We start from the raw sequence: 17,707 nt of genomic DNA, 5'->3' as shown, positions 1-17,707 counted from the left end.
CATATACATTCAGATTTGGAAATATTTGTAAATACATAATGAGGTCTATTGGGGATAAGATCCAAATGTTAACATAAAATAAATATACTTAAGTTGTTCCTGAGTCTGCATTTTGACATGAGATGAGGTGTAGAATTCTCTATGGTGACATTTTGCAAGTTCTACAATTTGGAGGACTGTAGATTTGAGATTTTCAGAGGAGGGGAGCTCAGCCAATAGATGTTGGCTTGGTTCTTTCTACTTTCTTTCCCACTTTAAGAAACATGAACAGACTTCCAGCATTTCTAAACTTCCTTTCTCCCCCCTCTTCTTTGATTTTCAGCTGATTCTGAAATATTATATGCTTATCTTCTTATAGATTGTGAAGAAGGCAATTTAATTCACTTATGAACAGTAAACAATTGTACCAAGACCCTACTTTGTGGGGTCCAGCTTTCCTTCCATGGTGTGAAATCTAATTATGTATCTACATTTGCATTGAGTGCAGACTGTCTTAACAAGGTTATCTAGCAGTTCAAATGGCAACTGAAAGATTTATGGCTAATTGTACTTATTTTGCATAATGTCTCATGTAAGAAAAATGTACTAGAAATTCAGATAGAGTTCTATAGCCAGCAATAACCTATTCAGAATATTGCTTCTCCTAGGCATGACAACTGTGCTGTATCAAATGGCCTTGATAATCAGGAACCCCCTGTTGGCTGAGAAATGACCCTTACCCATCGCAGGGGTGGCGAGGGTTTGGCGTCCAACCAGCTGGGCGGGACCCAGTCCATCAAGAAAATCGCTGAACTGGCTGTCAGCACCCAGTCGCACTCCAGGAAATATTAAGCTATTAGCAACAGGATAAAAGACAAAAGAGGAAACATTATATCTATGATCTCTCTCTCTCTCTTTCTCTCTCTCTCTCAGCTTGAAATCTGGGCTTGGGCACTGTCCCTTAGCTTTTCAGCTCAAGGCTAGTGCTCTACCACTTTAAGCCACAGCACCACTTCCGGTATTCTGGAGGTTTATTGGAGCTAAGAGTCTCATGGATTTTTCTGCCTACGCTGGCTTTGAACTGTCATCCTCAGATCTCAGTTTCCTGAGTAGCTAGGATTACAGGCATGAACCACCAACCAATGCCTGGCTTGATTTCTTTTTCTTCAGGTACCCAGAAGTTTTTCTCTCCCATGTGATCTGCAACACTCTTTGCTAGTTTCCTCTTGACTAATTCTGATCATAAAACATGAAACTACTTAGGACAAGTATCTTAGCATGTCACTGATTGAGAAAGGTCTGTCATCTCAGCTCGAGATGTAGTGTTCCATTCAGAAGGGCTCAGATGTTTTTAATGTTCTAAGTGCTCTGGACCCTTTATCCCACATTCTTACTAAATACATTGTGGATACAAAATACAAGACAATAATTTGAGTATTATCACCTTTATCTAACTTCTCAAAAACAAAGTGACATGAATGCAGAAAAGCCACTAGTAATATTTTGAATACTATTGTAGTATTGTATTAATTCTTATTCACAAATGAAATATTCATGTGACTCAGTTTTGAATGAATTAGTGTTTGAGTAATTTGAGGCTTATTTGTCCAAATAAAAATTCAATTGTTAGATCATCTCTATTTCTTACTAATCTGTGATTTATTGAACGCATTTATATGTAGACTGCAGAAGAGCAATGACATGTTCTTAGTGTTTACTGATGTAATTGTCTCTGGTTAATGAGCCCAATGTTGGTTAAACAGTTGGCATTTGATAAGTCTTTTGATAAAACCATATTTATCCCACATAACAATATTTGCTATATAACTTTTTATTCATATAACAATATTTGCCATATAAGTGTGAATGTTATTGTTATGGACAATTAAATTGATTATGAATGTACAGATTTTCATCGTTCTTCTGATTTCCATCAGTAGTTTAGTAACAACTGTTTCTATTGTGCTTTCACAAATTATTTTGCCCACAAATAAAGAGGAAGTACATGGTACAACTTTTTTTTTTTTTTCTGTCGTAGGGGCTGAACTCTGGGCCTGGGTGCTGGCCTTGAGCTCTTCAGCTCAAGGCTAGCACCCTACCACTTGAGCCTCAGCCCCACTTCCGGCTTTTTTCTCTGCTTATGTGGAGCTGAGGAATCGAACCCAGGGCCTCATGCATGCAAGGCAAGCACCCTACCACTGAGCCAACTTCCCAGCCAGATACTCATGTTTTTATCCCTTCCAGAGACTAAGGAAATAGATATGGAAGAGCTGAAATGGCTTAGGCAGGGCAGAGAGGAGTTTTATTTGACTTGTTTTTGTATCAGGAAATAATGTCTCGTCTTTGGTTGCACACGGCACTCTAATGCCTCATCAAACTTTGCAGTAATTTATCTCATTCACTTTACATGCATTCATTTTTTTGTCTTAGGTTGTGTTTTGTTATGTTCTTATTTCCCAAATTTTTGATCAGATAAGCTAGGACCAACTCAGGAGTGGGACAAATATCATCATATATATTAACTCAGCATAATTTTCTTTTAATTTTTAAGCAGTATCAAAAATGCCAGTCAAAGAAAAGAAAGTACAAGTACTAGTTTGGCTTACAAATGATTCAGATATTCATAGAAAATTTATTAGGAAGACTCTGTGTACAGTCATTCTTCACCTAATCTACCACAGTGTAGTAATCGCTACTTCTGATTTTCTAGTAAAAAGTTTTACCAGAAAAATTCTTAGCGTAGGAAAATGCAGATTTTGTGTGGGATCCATATAAAAAGATAGAATAAGTTAATCAAACAAAAAATATTCAGTTATATTTTTCAGAATTAACTAATTTTGATAATAATTATCATTAATCATAAAAAATGATATACAGAGATCCTGGTTTTCCCTCCAATACCCGGAGGTAACAGTAAGTGTTATTTTGAAAACTGTACAATGTATGAGTATGTTAGGCTTACAATAACTTAGAGCCCAAAGCAGTTTAAAGTAGAAAAATCAGGCATTAATTTCTTATTCTGTGTGTGTGTGTGTGTGTACGTGCGCACACACGCACACACTGGTACCAGTAATGGAGTGCTCTTGTTAAGCTGTTTTTCTCAAGACCGGCATGCTAACTCCTGAGCCACAGCTCCACTTCTGGCTTTCTGTTGGTTAATTGGAGTTAAAAGTCTTAGACTTTTGTCCCCAGGCTGGCTTCAAACCAGGATCCTCAGATCTCAGCCTCTTGAGAGCTAGGATTCCAGGAATGAGGCACTGGAACCTGGCTGTATTTCTCACTTTTAATTTTGAATTGAGATTTTCACAGCAGGGTCAGAGTGTCCCATCTGGACAGAATTCATTAAAGGTGGCTTCCCTAGCTTCTCTTCAAGGCAGGATAATTTTGAGCTGTACTGACTGATGGAAATCTATATGAGCTCTGCATTTCTTTATCTCTCTGGCTGGTTTGAGTGGTAGGTGCTCAGGTGTATCCTGAGGGACAAAGTGGATGCACAGTAGCCTTCTGGGACTTTGCTGTCTTGTTCATTGCTATCCCATCCCTGGCCTGAGGGCCACTGGCATCACTTACTTTCCCTCTGAGCTGTAGCTGTTGATGCTGCCATCAGTAGACTCCCGGCTTGGCTGTCTCACCATCTTCCTCATTTCCGCTGCCATGCCCGTTTCTGTGCTTCTCTGAATGGTGCTTTTTAACTTCTTGTGTCCTGACTCTGACAAGAGATAGGAAAAAGAAACCCTGAGTTTTATTTAGAGTTTTTCTCCAGGTAGTGATCGGTTCTGCAAACACAATAGTTAATTTTCATTGTAATTAAAATTTTAATCAGAAACCTAAGTGTTGGCTGATCATGCCTGCCATTCTAGCTAATCTTAAGGCTGCAATCTGAGGATCTTGATATGAAGCCAGCCTGGGCAAGAAAGTCCATAAGACTCTTATCTCCAAGTAACCTGCAAAAAGCCAAAAATAAGAGATGTGGCTGAAGTGGTCAAGCACTAGTCTTGAGTAGAAAAGCTAAAGGACAATGTCCAGGCCCTGAGTTCAAGCTCTAGGACTGGACTAAAAATTTTATTAATCAGAAAAATCAGCACTTACAATAATGATATGCAAAATGTAAGGTGAGATTTACCAACTGCTGAGGTGAGATTTACCAACTTGGTAGAAGACATAACCCGGCTAAAGTTTCAGATGTTACAGAATCTCTGTGAATAAAATGAACTTGCTCTATTAGTGCTGCTTGATGACAATGAAAATTTGGACTTCACATTGAACTGTTACATGGAAGGATAATATTGAATAACTTAGGTTTTTTCTAACCTGGAATTTTCTAAATTTGTGGAGCTGAACCTGCAGGGCTGGGGATCCCAAAGGTGACCCTGAAATGTCCAAGAAACCATTGGGCACACGATGGAAATACATATGCTTTTTCTCAGATTTGTCATCTGTTGTCAACAGCCATTTGTCTGAATTGATAATTTTCTATGGAGTATGATTATGTTATAAATATTGAAGTTGCCTCTTGCAGAAAAAGGTTCCCATGTTTGAGTGGATCCCTCTTTTAAAAAGCAGAGTCTCTTGCAAGTATGAGGAATACCACTATTTTGTGCTGTTAGGCAATCCCCATTAGGAGAAATAATAATTTTTTCTGGTGACTTTACAACACTATTTTTTTTTTGGTACTGGGGATAGAACCCAGGATGCTGAACTTCCTGGGCAAGCACTTTGCCACTGAGCTACATCCCAGCCCTTTAAAACACTTAACATGCTCACGCTTCTATAAGATGGCATACATGATATCTAATTTGCTAGAATGAATATTACCTTAATTTTAAGGCAACACAAGTGTCTCATGGCCTTTTGATACAGCTGCATGATGTCTGATGGGCAGTTTGAAGCTGAGCTCACTTTCAGTAGGAATTACACTGGCTGATCATTAAGACCTAGTTTTTTCTTTCTTTTTTTTTCTCTCCAATCCTGGTGCTTGAACTCAGGGCCTGGGCACTGTCCCTGAGCCTTTCTGTGTTGAAGGCTAGCACTTTACCATTTGAACCACAATGTCACTTCCAGCTTTTTTTTGTGGTACTGAGGAATCAAACACAGGGCTTCATGCATGCTAGGCAAGCACTCACCCACGGAGCCACATTCCTAGTCTTTAATTTCCAGTTTTTAAGATGGGTCATTACATAACTTAGGATGGTGAGGTCCTCATTACATAGCCCAGGCTGGCTTTGAAATTCTAGTCTTCCTGCCTCAGCCTTCCAAGTGCTGTGATTACAGGCACATGTGACCTACCTAGGGCATTTCAGTTTTTCTTAAGCTCAAAGTTAAGAGCAACTTCATGAGCCCCTGTGGAATGGAACAACCAGCCTTCTAATCTTAGCATGGATACCAACTCTAAAACCTTTATTTAATGGATGGACCTAGAAATCAACATGCGAAGTGAAATAAGCCATGGAGAATGACAAACATTGTTGGTTCTCATTCAGATGTGGAATCCAGTCCTTAAAAATATACAGAAATGTAAAATTAGTTCTGCTTTTTTTTTTGGAGGGCTGGGGTGGGATGGAGTGGGAAGGTTACCAGCAGAAGCAGGATGGTGAAAGGAGAAGGTATGAAGGTGAATATAGTCAGTGTTTTACATATATATATATATATATATATATATATATGTCTGAAAATAGAACAATGAACCTATTGAACTAGATCCAAAAAGAGGGAAGAATATAAAGGATCAGTATGATTGGAGTATACTGTACCCACAAAGAAAATATTGCAATGAAACCTCTCTATATAATTAATATAAGCTAATAAAATGGATAAAAGTAAATTAAAAATGTGAAGTAAAAAATAACTATGTATATATAATCAGTTTCAATAAGTGGAGACAGAGAAGTCTTTTTATATAAGTAATACATAACAAAAGATGAACAAAACCAAGACAAAATGTGAAATTAAGTAAATATAACCTTAATTTTTAAGATGTTACATATATAAACTATATACATATAGATGTATATAGTAGCAAGTAGCCGTTTTCCATCTACACATTTTATATACATTTTTGCTGTATATTGCACATAATTACTTAATACCCACAAATAATATATGAGAAAATACATCTACATAGATAACCTTTCCACACATAATTCCCCTGTAAAATGCAGGTGATTAAATATACTCTTGATGAGCCATCTGAAAGTATTTCTTCCTTTATTTTTAGCCCCTATAAGTCCTTTGGAAATGGCCGAATCAAGTATGTAAGAGTCAATGCTCATTCCTCCATATTCTTTTTATAGGTTTATTTGATTTTTAATTGTTTTTTATTGCTCTTAAACTTTCCATGGCTAGTGTGTGTGTGTGTGTGTGTGTGTGTGTGTGCGTGTGCACGCGCACAGGCAGGCATTCGCTGTTACTGGGGCTTGAACTCAGTGCCTCATGCTTTTGCTTGGCTTTTTCTGCTCAAGGCTCAAGGTGCTTTAGCACTTGAGACATATCACCACTTCTGGCTTTTTGTTGCTTAATTAGAGATAAGATTATGGCTTCCAACCATCTCAGTCTCCCAACTAGCAAGGATTTCAGGTGTGAGGGCCTCCATAGCTATTTTTTTTGGGGGGGTCCAATCGTGGGGCCTGAACTCTGGGCCTGGGCACTGTCCCTCAGCTCTTCAGCTCAAGGCTAGCGCTCTACCACTTGAGCCACAGCGTCACTACCGGCTTTTTTCTTTTTGCTTATGTGGTGCTGAGGAATCGAACCCAGGGCCTCAGGCATGCAAGGCAAGCGCTCTGCCACTGAGCCACCTTCCCAGCCCCTCCATAGCTATTCTTATTTCCCAAGCAATATTATAAACTTTTCCAATAGAGAAATAGGACACATTGAATAGCCCCTACAGTTTCTTCCCCCTAAAAGAAAGATGATAATCAATAACTTGAGAGTGATGCTGTCTTTGCATCCACACTTGTTTATCCACCTGGCTTCTGTAATCACACTCCTCCTTTCTCCTTTCCCCAGTGCTTGCTTCTCCTTAGTTTTTTTATTGAAATGTGTTCCTGTTCAGAACTCTCTGATGAGGGGACTCTATGGGTTTGGTTGTCTGGCATTTTCATACTTTTTCTATCATTTCTATGACTTTAGCTGATGCTTTTTGGGCTCCCAGATATGTGCCATTTCCAATCCCAGTGTTTCTGGAAAATGACAATCATAATCCAACTGTCATTTCCTCCATTTAGAGCTCTAGCAGACATTTCAACAGTAACACATCCAAAAGAAAACTGTGTTCTCTATCTCCATCACTACCTACTCAAGTGCTCAGGCTTAAGTCCCAGGGATCACCCTTGACTCCTCCTTCCAACACACCTACCTGTGATGCAAAGGATGCTTGACTTCCTATTCACAATACCACACCCACCTGACCATTCTTCCTCCTTCCACTGCTCCAGGCCCACTTCAAGCCACTACTAGCACTTAACAGCTACACTATTCACCAAACAGATCTGCAACTTCTGTTCTTTACCTCCTCAGAATATTCTCTAAGAGCCATGATAGTTCTCAAAAGATGCACGTGATCACATCACACCCTTGTAATCAATCAGCTTAATTAAGGAAATCCAAAATTGTCAGCATGGCCCATAAAATGCTGCATACATGCTATGGTGCCTGGGTACCTCTCAGATCTCACCGTGATTCCCTCATTCCAGATCATTACTCTCTGTTCACATTGTCAGGTTTGTAACTCCTTCAACACTTCAAACACATCTTTGTACAGCCCTTTAAACTTTCTGACTATCCCTTTGGATCTTCCTGTCCTGTTCCCTTACTTCCTTCAAATCTCTGCTCCTGCGTCCCCTCTTCTGAGTAGATTTTTCGATCCTCCTCACTCCCTTTACCACTTTGCTATGATTTGTTCTTTTCACAGTACTGATTCTTCAACCCTTCATCTGTCTGTTGTCAGTTCCCAAGTGAGAATTTAATTTCTAGGTAGGCATGTACAGTGAGCAGTATTCATTTCTATCCTTGATATCTAGAAGAACCAGTTATAAACATGACAATGAGATCACATCAGGTTACGGTGCCATTTTCTCATTCAACATAATAATAAATATTTCTACATTTATTTTTCCAAGGCTGCATTACTCCATTACATGATGATGTGCTTTCAAAATTAAATTAAATTATTTGAATGTGTTATGGGAAAAATTTTACAGAATAAATGATTGGAAGTTGATATGTTAAGTGAATGGGCAAGAAATTAATCTTCATGAATTGCCAATAAAAGTCAATGTAGACACTTACAGTCCTACCAACATTTGTATGTATGTTCCAAGTTTCCCAGTTGAAACCCAAGACTTCTCTTCCTTTTTCTCTTTTGGTCTCTGATTTGCCCACATGACTTTTAGCATAGGGCATGTATACTTACGGAAAGCATGGATTTCTGTTATGGCCCTTCTAAATATTTCTTGGCTTAGTTTTGGCATTTATTCGTTTGTATACTATGCCTTTCTTAGAAGCAGTTCAGTTTATAGTAGAGCAACATTTCTTCCACAGCTATGTGCTGATAAGATCCCATGGGAGGGACAGAGGCAGGTCCCATTGGTACAAATGATGCCTAATGCAAAACTCAAAAGCTGAAATGCTTTCAATCCCAAAAGTTTTTGAGTGCTGGCCGATGTCACACATGAAAAATTCAACAGCTGACATCATGTTGCTGTCAAAATACAGATGCACTTGAAAATATCTGATAAAATTTTATGGTATGGATGAAATGCAAATGAATTTCATGCATAGACTTGGTTCTCATTCCCCAGATATTTCAATATATATAGATATATAGATATGTAAATATAGATATATAAATGTTGTGAATATTTTAAAACTATGAAAAAGGGAAAAATCTGAAACACTTCAGATGTGCAACCCTGTATTTACAAATTAATGAGTCAAGAATAGTTTAACAAAATGTTAAATGTTCAACAAAAGCAGTGTGAGGTAAGGCAGCAAGTATAGAATATCAGTTTTTATAGACAGTAACATTGACCATAGTTAGAGAAATTAGGTGAAAACTTTAGAAATTGAAGAGATGCTGGAGACTGCAGGAGAAACAGTTGAACAGGATCAGCAAACTCATGTTAAAGTGTGCATTCATTCAGCTTATCCATCCATTCATCTATCCATCTACCCACTGATAGACTGATGCATCCATCCATTCATCCATCTCATCTGTCCATCTATCCAACAATTATTTACCAAACACCTGCTATGTATCATACACTGTTATAAATGCTGGAGATACATTTAAAAAATGGGAAAATTACTGCTAACATGGAGCTCACATTTGAATAGATGTGAATACAGAAAAGTCAATGATCAAATAAAGATAAATATGGGTGGTAATAAGAGAATGGCAGGGAACGACAGGGTAGAACAGCAATGATTTTAGTGGAACAGGGATTGGGGTGTCTTTAAACAGGGGGATGAGGTAAGGACATAGCCATGAGGGAAGAGGGAAGTCAAATACTGCAGAACTGGTCTCAGAGGCTGTGATGGGGAGGCTGTGAAGAATGAAAGCTGTGGCAATCATGTAGTGGCGTCGTTCGTGGTCCTCAGTTTCCCCAGTTTTTCTAACGTTGATTAATCCGACCACAACAGTTGACTGGATTGCTAGTGATCACAGAAGCTCTGTGGATGGCTAGCCCTTCCAGAAGACCATGGCACATAAGTGACAATACCTAATTTTTCTTACATTTCCTAACACAGATTCCAAATGGTTTGTCCTTGGTTCCATCTTTTTAAAATAAATGGGAAAAGAAAACTTGGAAATATTTATTAATTTGCTTATGTTTGTAAATTGAGATATCAAGCTTGCTTAATGAAAAGTATAAATACAGAATGTCTTCAAATTTTTAGGGCTGTTTTAAACCTTACTAGTTTCCAAAATTGATTAGCAACACACTTCATAAAAGCAAAATAAAATGGAAACAAGTAAAAATTTATGAAACACATTTGAGAGGGTATTAGATATTCTTTATATCTACTACTTGTGTAAATTTGAAAAACATCTTTTCATTTGTAAAATTTTTGTTTTAGATCTTCTGGTAGAAGATGGCAAATGGAATGAAATCTCATTGTTTTCTTTTTTATGTTAATTACTACTCAATGAGAAGAGTTTTGGTGGACCAAGCAATAGGAAAGGGGCAAGTAGAGTCTGAGCAAAGAGTTCCAGCCTTGAATTTTAATTAATAAGGGCTTTAATATTAATTTGCAATATGAAGGCTGTGATGATTGCTGTCCTACAGATAATTTATATACATATATGGAAACTATACATTTGGAGAAATATAGCCAATGCAACAAAATGATTCAGAACTAGATGCTGATGCAGCAGCAGATAAAATCCCTGCTCTTGTAGAGCTCCCATTCTAATAAACACAATGACTCTCAATGCAATGGAACTTAGTAACACAATCACAATTAGGAAGCTAACTTTCTGAATCTCAATCTTGTGATCATTCCACAATACCCCAGTTTATGAAAACATAAAAACTTATTTTCATTATTTTACAAACAGAAAAATGATTTACCCACAGACGTATTTATGTGTACATTTTCATTTTTATATGAACTTGTACATACATTTGTAGAACTTTGTGAAATTACATATAGTTCATATAAGCACTAATGTGGATAATTATCTGCATTTTTTCTATGTATGCTGTAACTGTATGTAAAATTATACATGTAATATGTATATAGTAATAAATTCAATTAAAATATATAACATTACAAAATACAATTTAATTATTAAGTTAATGATACCACCATTATTGCTAGTTATTTGTATCAAGCTTCAATAACCTTATAGAAAGTCTACTGTCCGATTTTGATATAAAATCTTTGATTAGAAAACGTGGTACCAAGTACTGAGAATGAAAAGATGAGTTATACATTTGCATGTTTTATAGTCACAAACATGGAAAAGCAATACATATATATACACACATATTTATCTATCTATCTATCTATATACACTATATATATACATATATATACAATATAGTATAAGCGATATTTGAAGCCAATATTTACCTGTGTTGTGAAAGAGCAAAGTTTCTTCTCAGAGATTGCTTATAAGATGTTATTATTTACTTCTGGTTTCTTTCTCTTTGAATATATAAATATGTTATATTTAGAAACACTTGTATGATTTAATTCATTTTGTAAATACTCACTAAACACCAAAAACCTATTATAACAAGCATCACTGTGGTGTCAGGACAATAAAATAGGACATAAAACACGTAGGTGTGAGTGAAGATCATGAAGAAAAGCTCAGGGTTAGACAGAGTCCGGTAGGCAGACAGGTGATGCGATTTACTATATCAACACATAGTTGCAATTAAAGTCTATGCTGCTAAATGTAATCACCTAGGAAGGAATTGCAGTTAGAATTTTTTTTTAAAAATGGTAGAAGGGAGTCTAGTGTTTTCCCAAATGTAGAGGTGCAGAATAATATAAAGTGGTTAAGGACAAACCAAGAGAAGGAAGGAAGGTGAATATGGTTAAATACTTTATACATGTAAAAAATGGAAGAAGGAAGCTTATTGAGATTGGGAAGAAGGAGAGAGAGTGATGAAGGAGAGGATCCTGGTCAAGGTTCATTGTATGTCAGAATGAAACCACTTTGTACAATTAATTGATGATAATAAAATTGTGGAGAAAATGTAAAATAAAGACTGACAAGAAGGATTGAAAAAGAAAACCTTTCTCTCTTTCTCTTTCTCTCTGTCTCCCTTTCTCTCTAATGACAAGGTCTTGCTACGTAGCCCAGGCTGCTCTGTAACTTGTGATCTACCTGCCTCACCTTCCATACTTCTGGGACTGCATTTTGTGTCACCTAAGCTTGGCTTAAAAAAGGGGAGAGAGTAAAATATGTGATAGTGCAGAAATCAGAAGGATTTCATGAATCAGAAATAAAAGTAAATAAATCAAAAGTGTGTTGAATATTGCTTTCAGTTTTAATAAGACAAAAAGTGACTAGAGTATAAGGCAATGTGGAAATCACTGACCTGGAGAAAAAGCTACAACAGGCAACTTTTGTTACCTGGAAATAACAGAGAGAAGCTAGGTGCCAGAGGCTCGTGCCTGTAATCCTGGCTACATGAGAAGAATGAGATATGCCTCTTATGAAAGTTTTTGAGACTCATCTCCAATTAACCACCAAAAAGCCAGAAGTGTTTGTGTTGCTCAAGTGATTGAGTGTTAAACTTGAGCAAAAAAGCTCAGGGACAGCAGACCAGGTCCTGAGTTCAAGCCCTAGTAATCACACACATACACACACACACAAACACACACACTCACACTCACACACACACACAAACGATAGAAAGGGAGAAAAATGAGAGAAGAGAATTCAAATAGTTGGAAGTGGCTCTGTGACTCAAGCAGTAGAGCGCTCACCTTGAGTTGAAGAGCGCAGGGATAGTGCCCAAGCCCAGAGTTCAAGCCCCACGACTGACAAAGAGAGAGAGAGAGAGAGAGAGAGAGAGAGAGAGAGAGAGAGAGAGAGAGAGAGAATTCAGTGAGTTTGAAGATGTCCACAAAAATAAGATGGTAAATGAAAGTCTTCTCCTTCTTTCTTTTGTTTAGATTTCCGAAGACGATTCTGGTATTTATGATGATTTCTAAAACAGACTTCCTATGAGCAAACCAATGGTTTTATCTGATGTTCAAACAAAATAGCAGTTATGTGGTCACAGTGGGTAGAAGCTGCACAGTTTGGAATTTATTGAGCAACTACAGATAAGTTATTGAAGGGAAGGGGGTGGGAACTAAGGTTATAAGCAGACCATAAAAGCACCGTATTTAAGGGTCCCTAAATGAGAAAGAGAACTGTCATTCCCAAATTAACACAGTTAAGAGATTTTTGTTTTTGGTCCTTGTCCTGGGGCTTATCTAGGTATAGACCTGTTCCAGCTTATTGTTGGTTAACTAGAGATAAATGTTTTTTTTTTCTCTCATGCGATTGTTTCTAACACATTTATAAGATTATTTCTTTGTTGCTTTGTATGTCCCTCCCCCACAGTATAACCCCTGCTTTCACTGTATTTGATGTCGGTATAATTTGTGGAGGGGAAGGGGAAAAACAAATCGTTTAAATAGGGATACAGGTGGACCCATTGCAACAATGAGATGTACAAGTCATTATGTCGAAAACGAACTTTTTACAACTTTGGTGTGGGGGGGTGGGGTGGGGAGGGGAAGGGGAGCGGGGAGGACGGGGAGTGGGGGACGGGGGGAGGGGGAGGATGGGAAGGGATGGGAAGGGGAAACAAAGGAGGAGGCTACAATGCTTGATAAGAAATGTACTCATTATCTTGCCCATGTAATTGTAACCCCTCTGTACAATATTTTCACAATAAAAAATAATAACAATGAAAAAAAAGAGTCAAGGACCTTTCTGCCTCAGATAGCTTCAAACTACGATCCTAAGATCTCAGCCTCCTGAGTAGCTAGGATTGAGAGGTGAGCCACCAGTGCCTTGAGTACACTGCATCTTACCATTTGTAATGAGTGAAGACCTTGGTATGTAAAGCCAGAGAAGCAAAGAGGTGTCACCCATGGCTTTGATCTCATGTCCCTGAGACGAACGATTACTTATTCTTGGATTGCTGTTTCAGTACTGTTAATGCTGTTCTTTGTGATTTCAAGGCCTCAGACTTCCTAATATCACCCGCACATAAGTGTGTGTATTTGTGTTCTATGCAATTTGATACAGCTACACTGCCTTAGATCTACACCAACCATTAAATTGTTGTAGCTGCAGGCAGCTCTCTTTCTTCTCAGCATCTTTCTTCCCTTATCTCTGGAGAGATGAGGGAAGTTAGTTCACAGGTTATTTGGAATTAAAGGATCACATGTGAATCACTCAGAGGAAAGACAAAACAATCTAACAGTTCTCCTTGTTGGTTTGTTTGTTTGTTTGTTTGTTTTTGTTGGTCAAGGGTCCTGAACTCTGGACCTGGGTTCTGTCCCTCAGCTCTTCAGCTCAAGGCTAATGCTCTACCACTTGAGCCACAGCACCACTTCCAGCCTTTTCTGCTTATGTGGTGCTGAGGAATCAAACCCAGAGCCTCATGCATGCGAGGTAAGCACTCTACCACTGAGTCACCTTTCCAGCCCTTCTCCTTGGTTTTTGCCACATGCTTCCTAGATTGTAGAAGCCACTCAGCCTGAAACCTTTATTCTCCTGTAGAGTAGCACAGTTTTCTTAAACAAATAAACCACCCCTCAAGTTCTGTGTTTTGTGCTGTGCCAAAACTTTTGACTATATTTCATTCTACAACTGATAAATAAAAATTTTATAGATCTGAGGCTTTCTCTTTTGAAAACTGCACGTGTTCTTTGACTTTTATGGTTTTCTTCATTTCTCTTATTCTCCCAACTATTCCTAAAGCCTGAAAGTACATTATTTTACTTCCTTCCTCTCTTTTTTCACAGAAATCTATAATAAAGAAATGTATTAGCCAAGTACCTTTGGCTCGTGTCTGTGGTCCTCACTACTCAGGAGGCTGAGATCTGAGGATCATGGTTTGAAGCCAGTCCTTTAGCAAAGTCCATGAGAATCTTGTCTCCAACCAGCCACCAATGAAAGCTGAAAGTAGAGCTGTGGCTCAAGGAGCAGAGCATTAGACTTGAGCAAAGAAGTGTTCAAGCCCCAGCACTAGCACAAAAGAATTAAAAGCAAAAGAAATATTGTGCTCAAGAAGCTCAAAGTAATATTATCCAGACTATTTTCATAAAATAGATGGAATAACCCACTGGATAATATTTCCCTTCAAAGCAATACTTCAACTTTTTTATGGTAATCTTTTATTCTCTTTCATGTATGCCTATTACCCAGAGAGTGTAAGGTCTGCTCCTGGATGGCGAGCAGACTCCACCTTCTTCACAGCAGTCTCCACCCAGTATCTGCGTTACCTAGGCAACTGGCACACCTGGAAGAGGTGACATCTGTATCCGCTGAGGTCACATCTGAATCTGATGTGGCCACACCTTTCTCCGCCTATACCCTAGATAAAGCCTAGCCCAGGCCCAGATGCTCTCTTTCCCACCTCTCTCTTTCCCACCTGTCTCTTCTCTTTTCTAGCTCTTTCTCAGGTCTTTCCCACCTCTTTCCCAGGCCTTTCCCAGACGCGTGGAGGGCCAACGTGGCCTGGTGCCAGCCAGAACGATGAATAAACCTACCCCTTACCTGAATACCGCGTGGGTGATGCTGTTCTTACTCGTCTACCTCTTTTTAAAAACCTAACAAGAGAGGTGAAATGTTTTCTTTTGCTGTTATGCGTTTCAAGTTATCTGTAGATACAACTTGAGAAAAGGACTTGCTAAGCACAGGTGCTTTTCAGAAAACAGTGGTTCTCTTGTAGACACTCTGGGTTTGTCCTGAGAGGCTGTCATGACTCGTCTTCTACGTCTGCTCAGATCCCTCAAGCTAGCTAATATGACACCAATTTTTTCTTTATCCTTTTTACCAAGCTGGTGACAATGTATACAATCGCACGTTCAAGGTTTTAAACAGTTTGCACGGAAATGTAATGAGGCAGCCTCAGAAGATTTCAGAAAAGGTATTGATGGTCAATGATGCAATATCAACTATATAAACTATATAGCAACAGTATCAACTATATCAACTCCTCTTTTGGACAAAGTAAAGGAGGAAGAAATAATTTTACCCTAAAAACTGTTTGGTTTTTACAGTTTCCAAGGCGTTTCTAAGTATTATGTTGTCTATTATCTAACCCTCACACACACATGGTAAAGCATTAGCATCTCAGAATGTCACTGCATTTGGACAAAATGCAGCTGTGTGGGTGATCCTCATCCAATGTGATTTCACATCCTTATCAAAGACTATGACCCAGAGACAGAGTTGCTGGGGTGCCTGTACACAGAAGAGGGCCCCAGGATTATTTACTATAGCTAAGATATGGAACCAACCCAGATGCCCCTCAGTAGATGAATGGATCAAGAAAATGTGGTATATATACACAATGGAATTCTATGCCTCCATCAGAAAGAATGACATTGCCCCATTTGTTAGGAAATGGAAAGACTTGGAAAAAATTATATTAAGTGAAGTAAGCCAAGCCCAAAGAAACATAGGTCCCATGGTTTCCCTTATTTGCAATATCTAGTATATGTATGAGTCAAGCGGAAAAGGTCAGATAAGGTGATGTTAGGAAAATGAACCCTAAGATATGTATTTAAATGTTTTTTTCTTTCATGTGATTGTTTCTAACGCATTTATAAGATTATTTCTTTGTTGCTTTGTATGTCCCTCCCCCACAGTATAACCCCTGCTTTCACTGTATTTGATGTTGGTATAATTTGTGGAGGGGAAGGGAAAAAAACAAGTTGTTTAAATAAGGACACAGGTGGAGCCGTTGCAACAATGAGAAGTACAAGTTGTCATGTCGAAAACAAACTTTACAACTTTGGTGGGGGTGGGGATTGGGTGGAGGTGTGGAGGGAGGCTGGGAAGGGATGGCAAGGGGAAACAAAGGAGGAGGCTACAATGCTTGATAAGAAATGTACTCATTATCTTGCCCATGTAATTGTAACCCCTCTGTACAGTATTTTCACAATAAAAATAAATACATAAAATAAAAAGAGAGCCCCAGGAAGGAGGAGTATTTGCAAGTCAGGGAGAGGGACCTCTGAAGAAACCAGATCTGCTGACATCTTATTCTCATACTTCTGCTCTCCTGAGATATGAGGAAATTCATTTCTGTTGCTTATACCATCTAGCCCATGGCATTCTGTTATGGCTGTCCTAGCAGACAAATGCATCTAGAGAGTGGCTATTGTTATGTAGCATTCTAAAATTATCAACTTATTGAAATGTGATGATTTAATATAACTTAATGCATACAGAGGTAATCACCTAAGTAGTCTGATGAAATTAATCACTAAGTAATAGAATTTAGGTTGTCTTGATTAAACACGGCCTAAAGTATTATTACACAGGGATACCAAAATCATTTATTAACTAATGTTGGTGATCAGAAAGCTAGGCTTTAGATTTGCCCAATAAAAATATCTCATTTGCCCAATAAAAATATCTCATTTAGTTCAAATCTATTTTCTTTACCTTCCTTTGAGCTAATACCCTGGAAGAGGTTGAATTTCATTCATTAAGTCTACACACAGAATATCACCTTCCTACCTACCTTGCTGTGAAAAGAAAGCAATTCTTCAGGCTAAAATCCTGAATATTTTATTGCCTATCTCTGATTTTTAGCAATATTTGTTAAACTCTATGTATGAATATTTTAGAAATTTTTACTGCTATCTAATCTCAGAATGTAATCTGATCTGCCTGGTAGTTGGCATTACAAGTGAGTGCCACTACACTCAGCACTTGTTTAAGAAATATTTTGAAAATAATTATATGCAGTATTGGCACATACAGGCATGCACACACATGCGCATGCGCACACAACACGCACACACACACACACACACACACACACACACACACACACACACACACGTAGCCTGAAGGAGTAGTAGACCTAGGAGGCTTTATTGAGATGCCGGAAGACATGTGAGGTGCATGTCATGGGGGCAGAAGTGGATAAAGACTTCAAATACCTACATATACCTGCAAAAAAAAAGGACAATGTCAGAAATAAACACTGCCCATTTGATGTGGTTTAATGACATGAGGACAACATTTTTA

At 38.2% G+C, this 17,707-nt stretch overlaps 1 protein-coding gene across 7 annotated transcripts in view; it reads right to left on the bottom strand.

Annotated features, from left to right (window-relative positions):
• The window catches only part of Rims1 (regulating synaptic membrane exocytosis 1), a 197,755-nt gene that overhangs the window by 8,519 nt on the left and 171,529 nt on the right, over positions 1–17,707 (bottom strand). For all 7 annotated transcript variants that reach the window (XM_013033619.1, XM_013033620.1, XM_013033617.1 and 4 more), the window contains 2 exons: positions 3,550–3,688; positions 720–832 (listed from right to left, as the gene is read on the bottom strand). In XM_013033619.1, coding sequence (XP_012889073.1) covers positions 720–832; positions 3,550–3,688 — 252 coding nt within the window. The remainder of the gene's footprint in view (positions 1–719; positions 833–3,549; positions 3,689–17,707) is intronic.

Source organism: Dipodomys ordii, unplaced genomic scaffold (assembly GCF_000151885.1).
Source record: "Dipodomys ordii isolate 6190 unplaced genomic scaffold, Dord_2.0 Scaffold172, whole genome shotgun sequence".
Taxonomy (NCBI): domain Eukaryota; kingdom Metazoa; phylum Chordata; class Mammalia; order Rodentia; family Heteromyidae; genus Dipodomys; species Dipodomys ordii.
The sequence above is the reverse complement of the archived record's forward strand: the minus strand, read 5'-3'. Positions and strand labels throughout refer to the sequence as shown.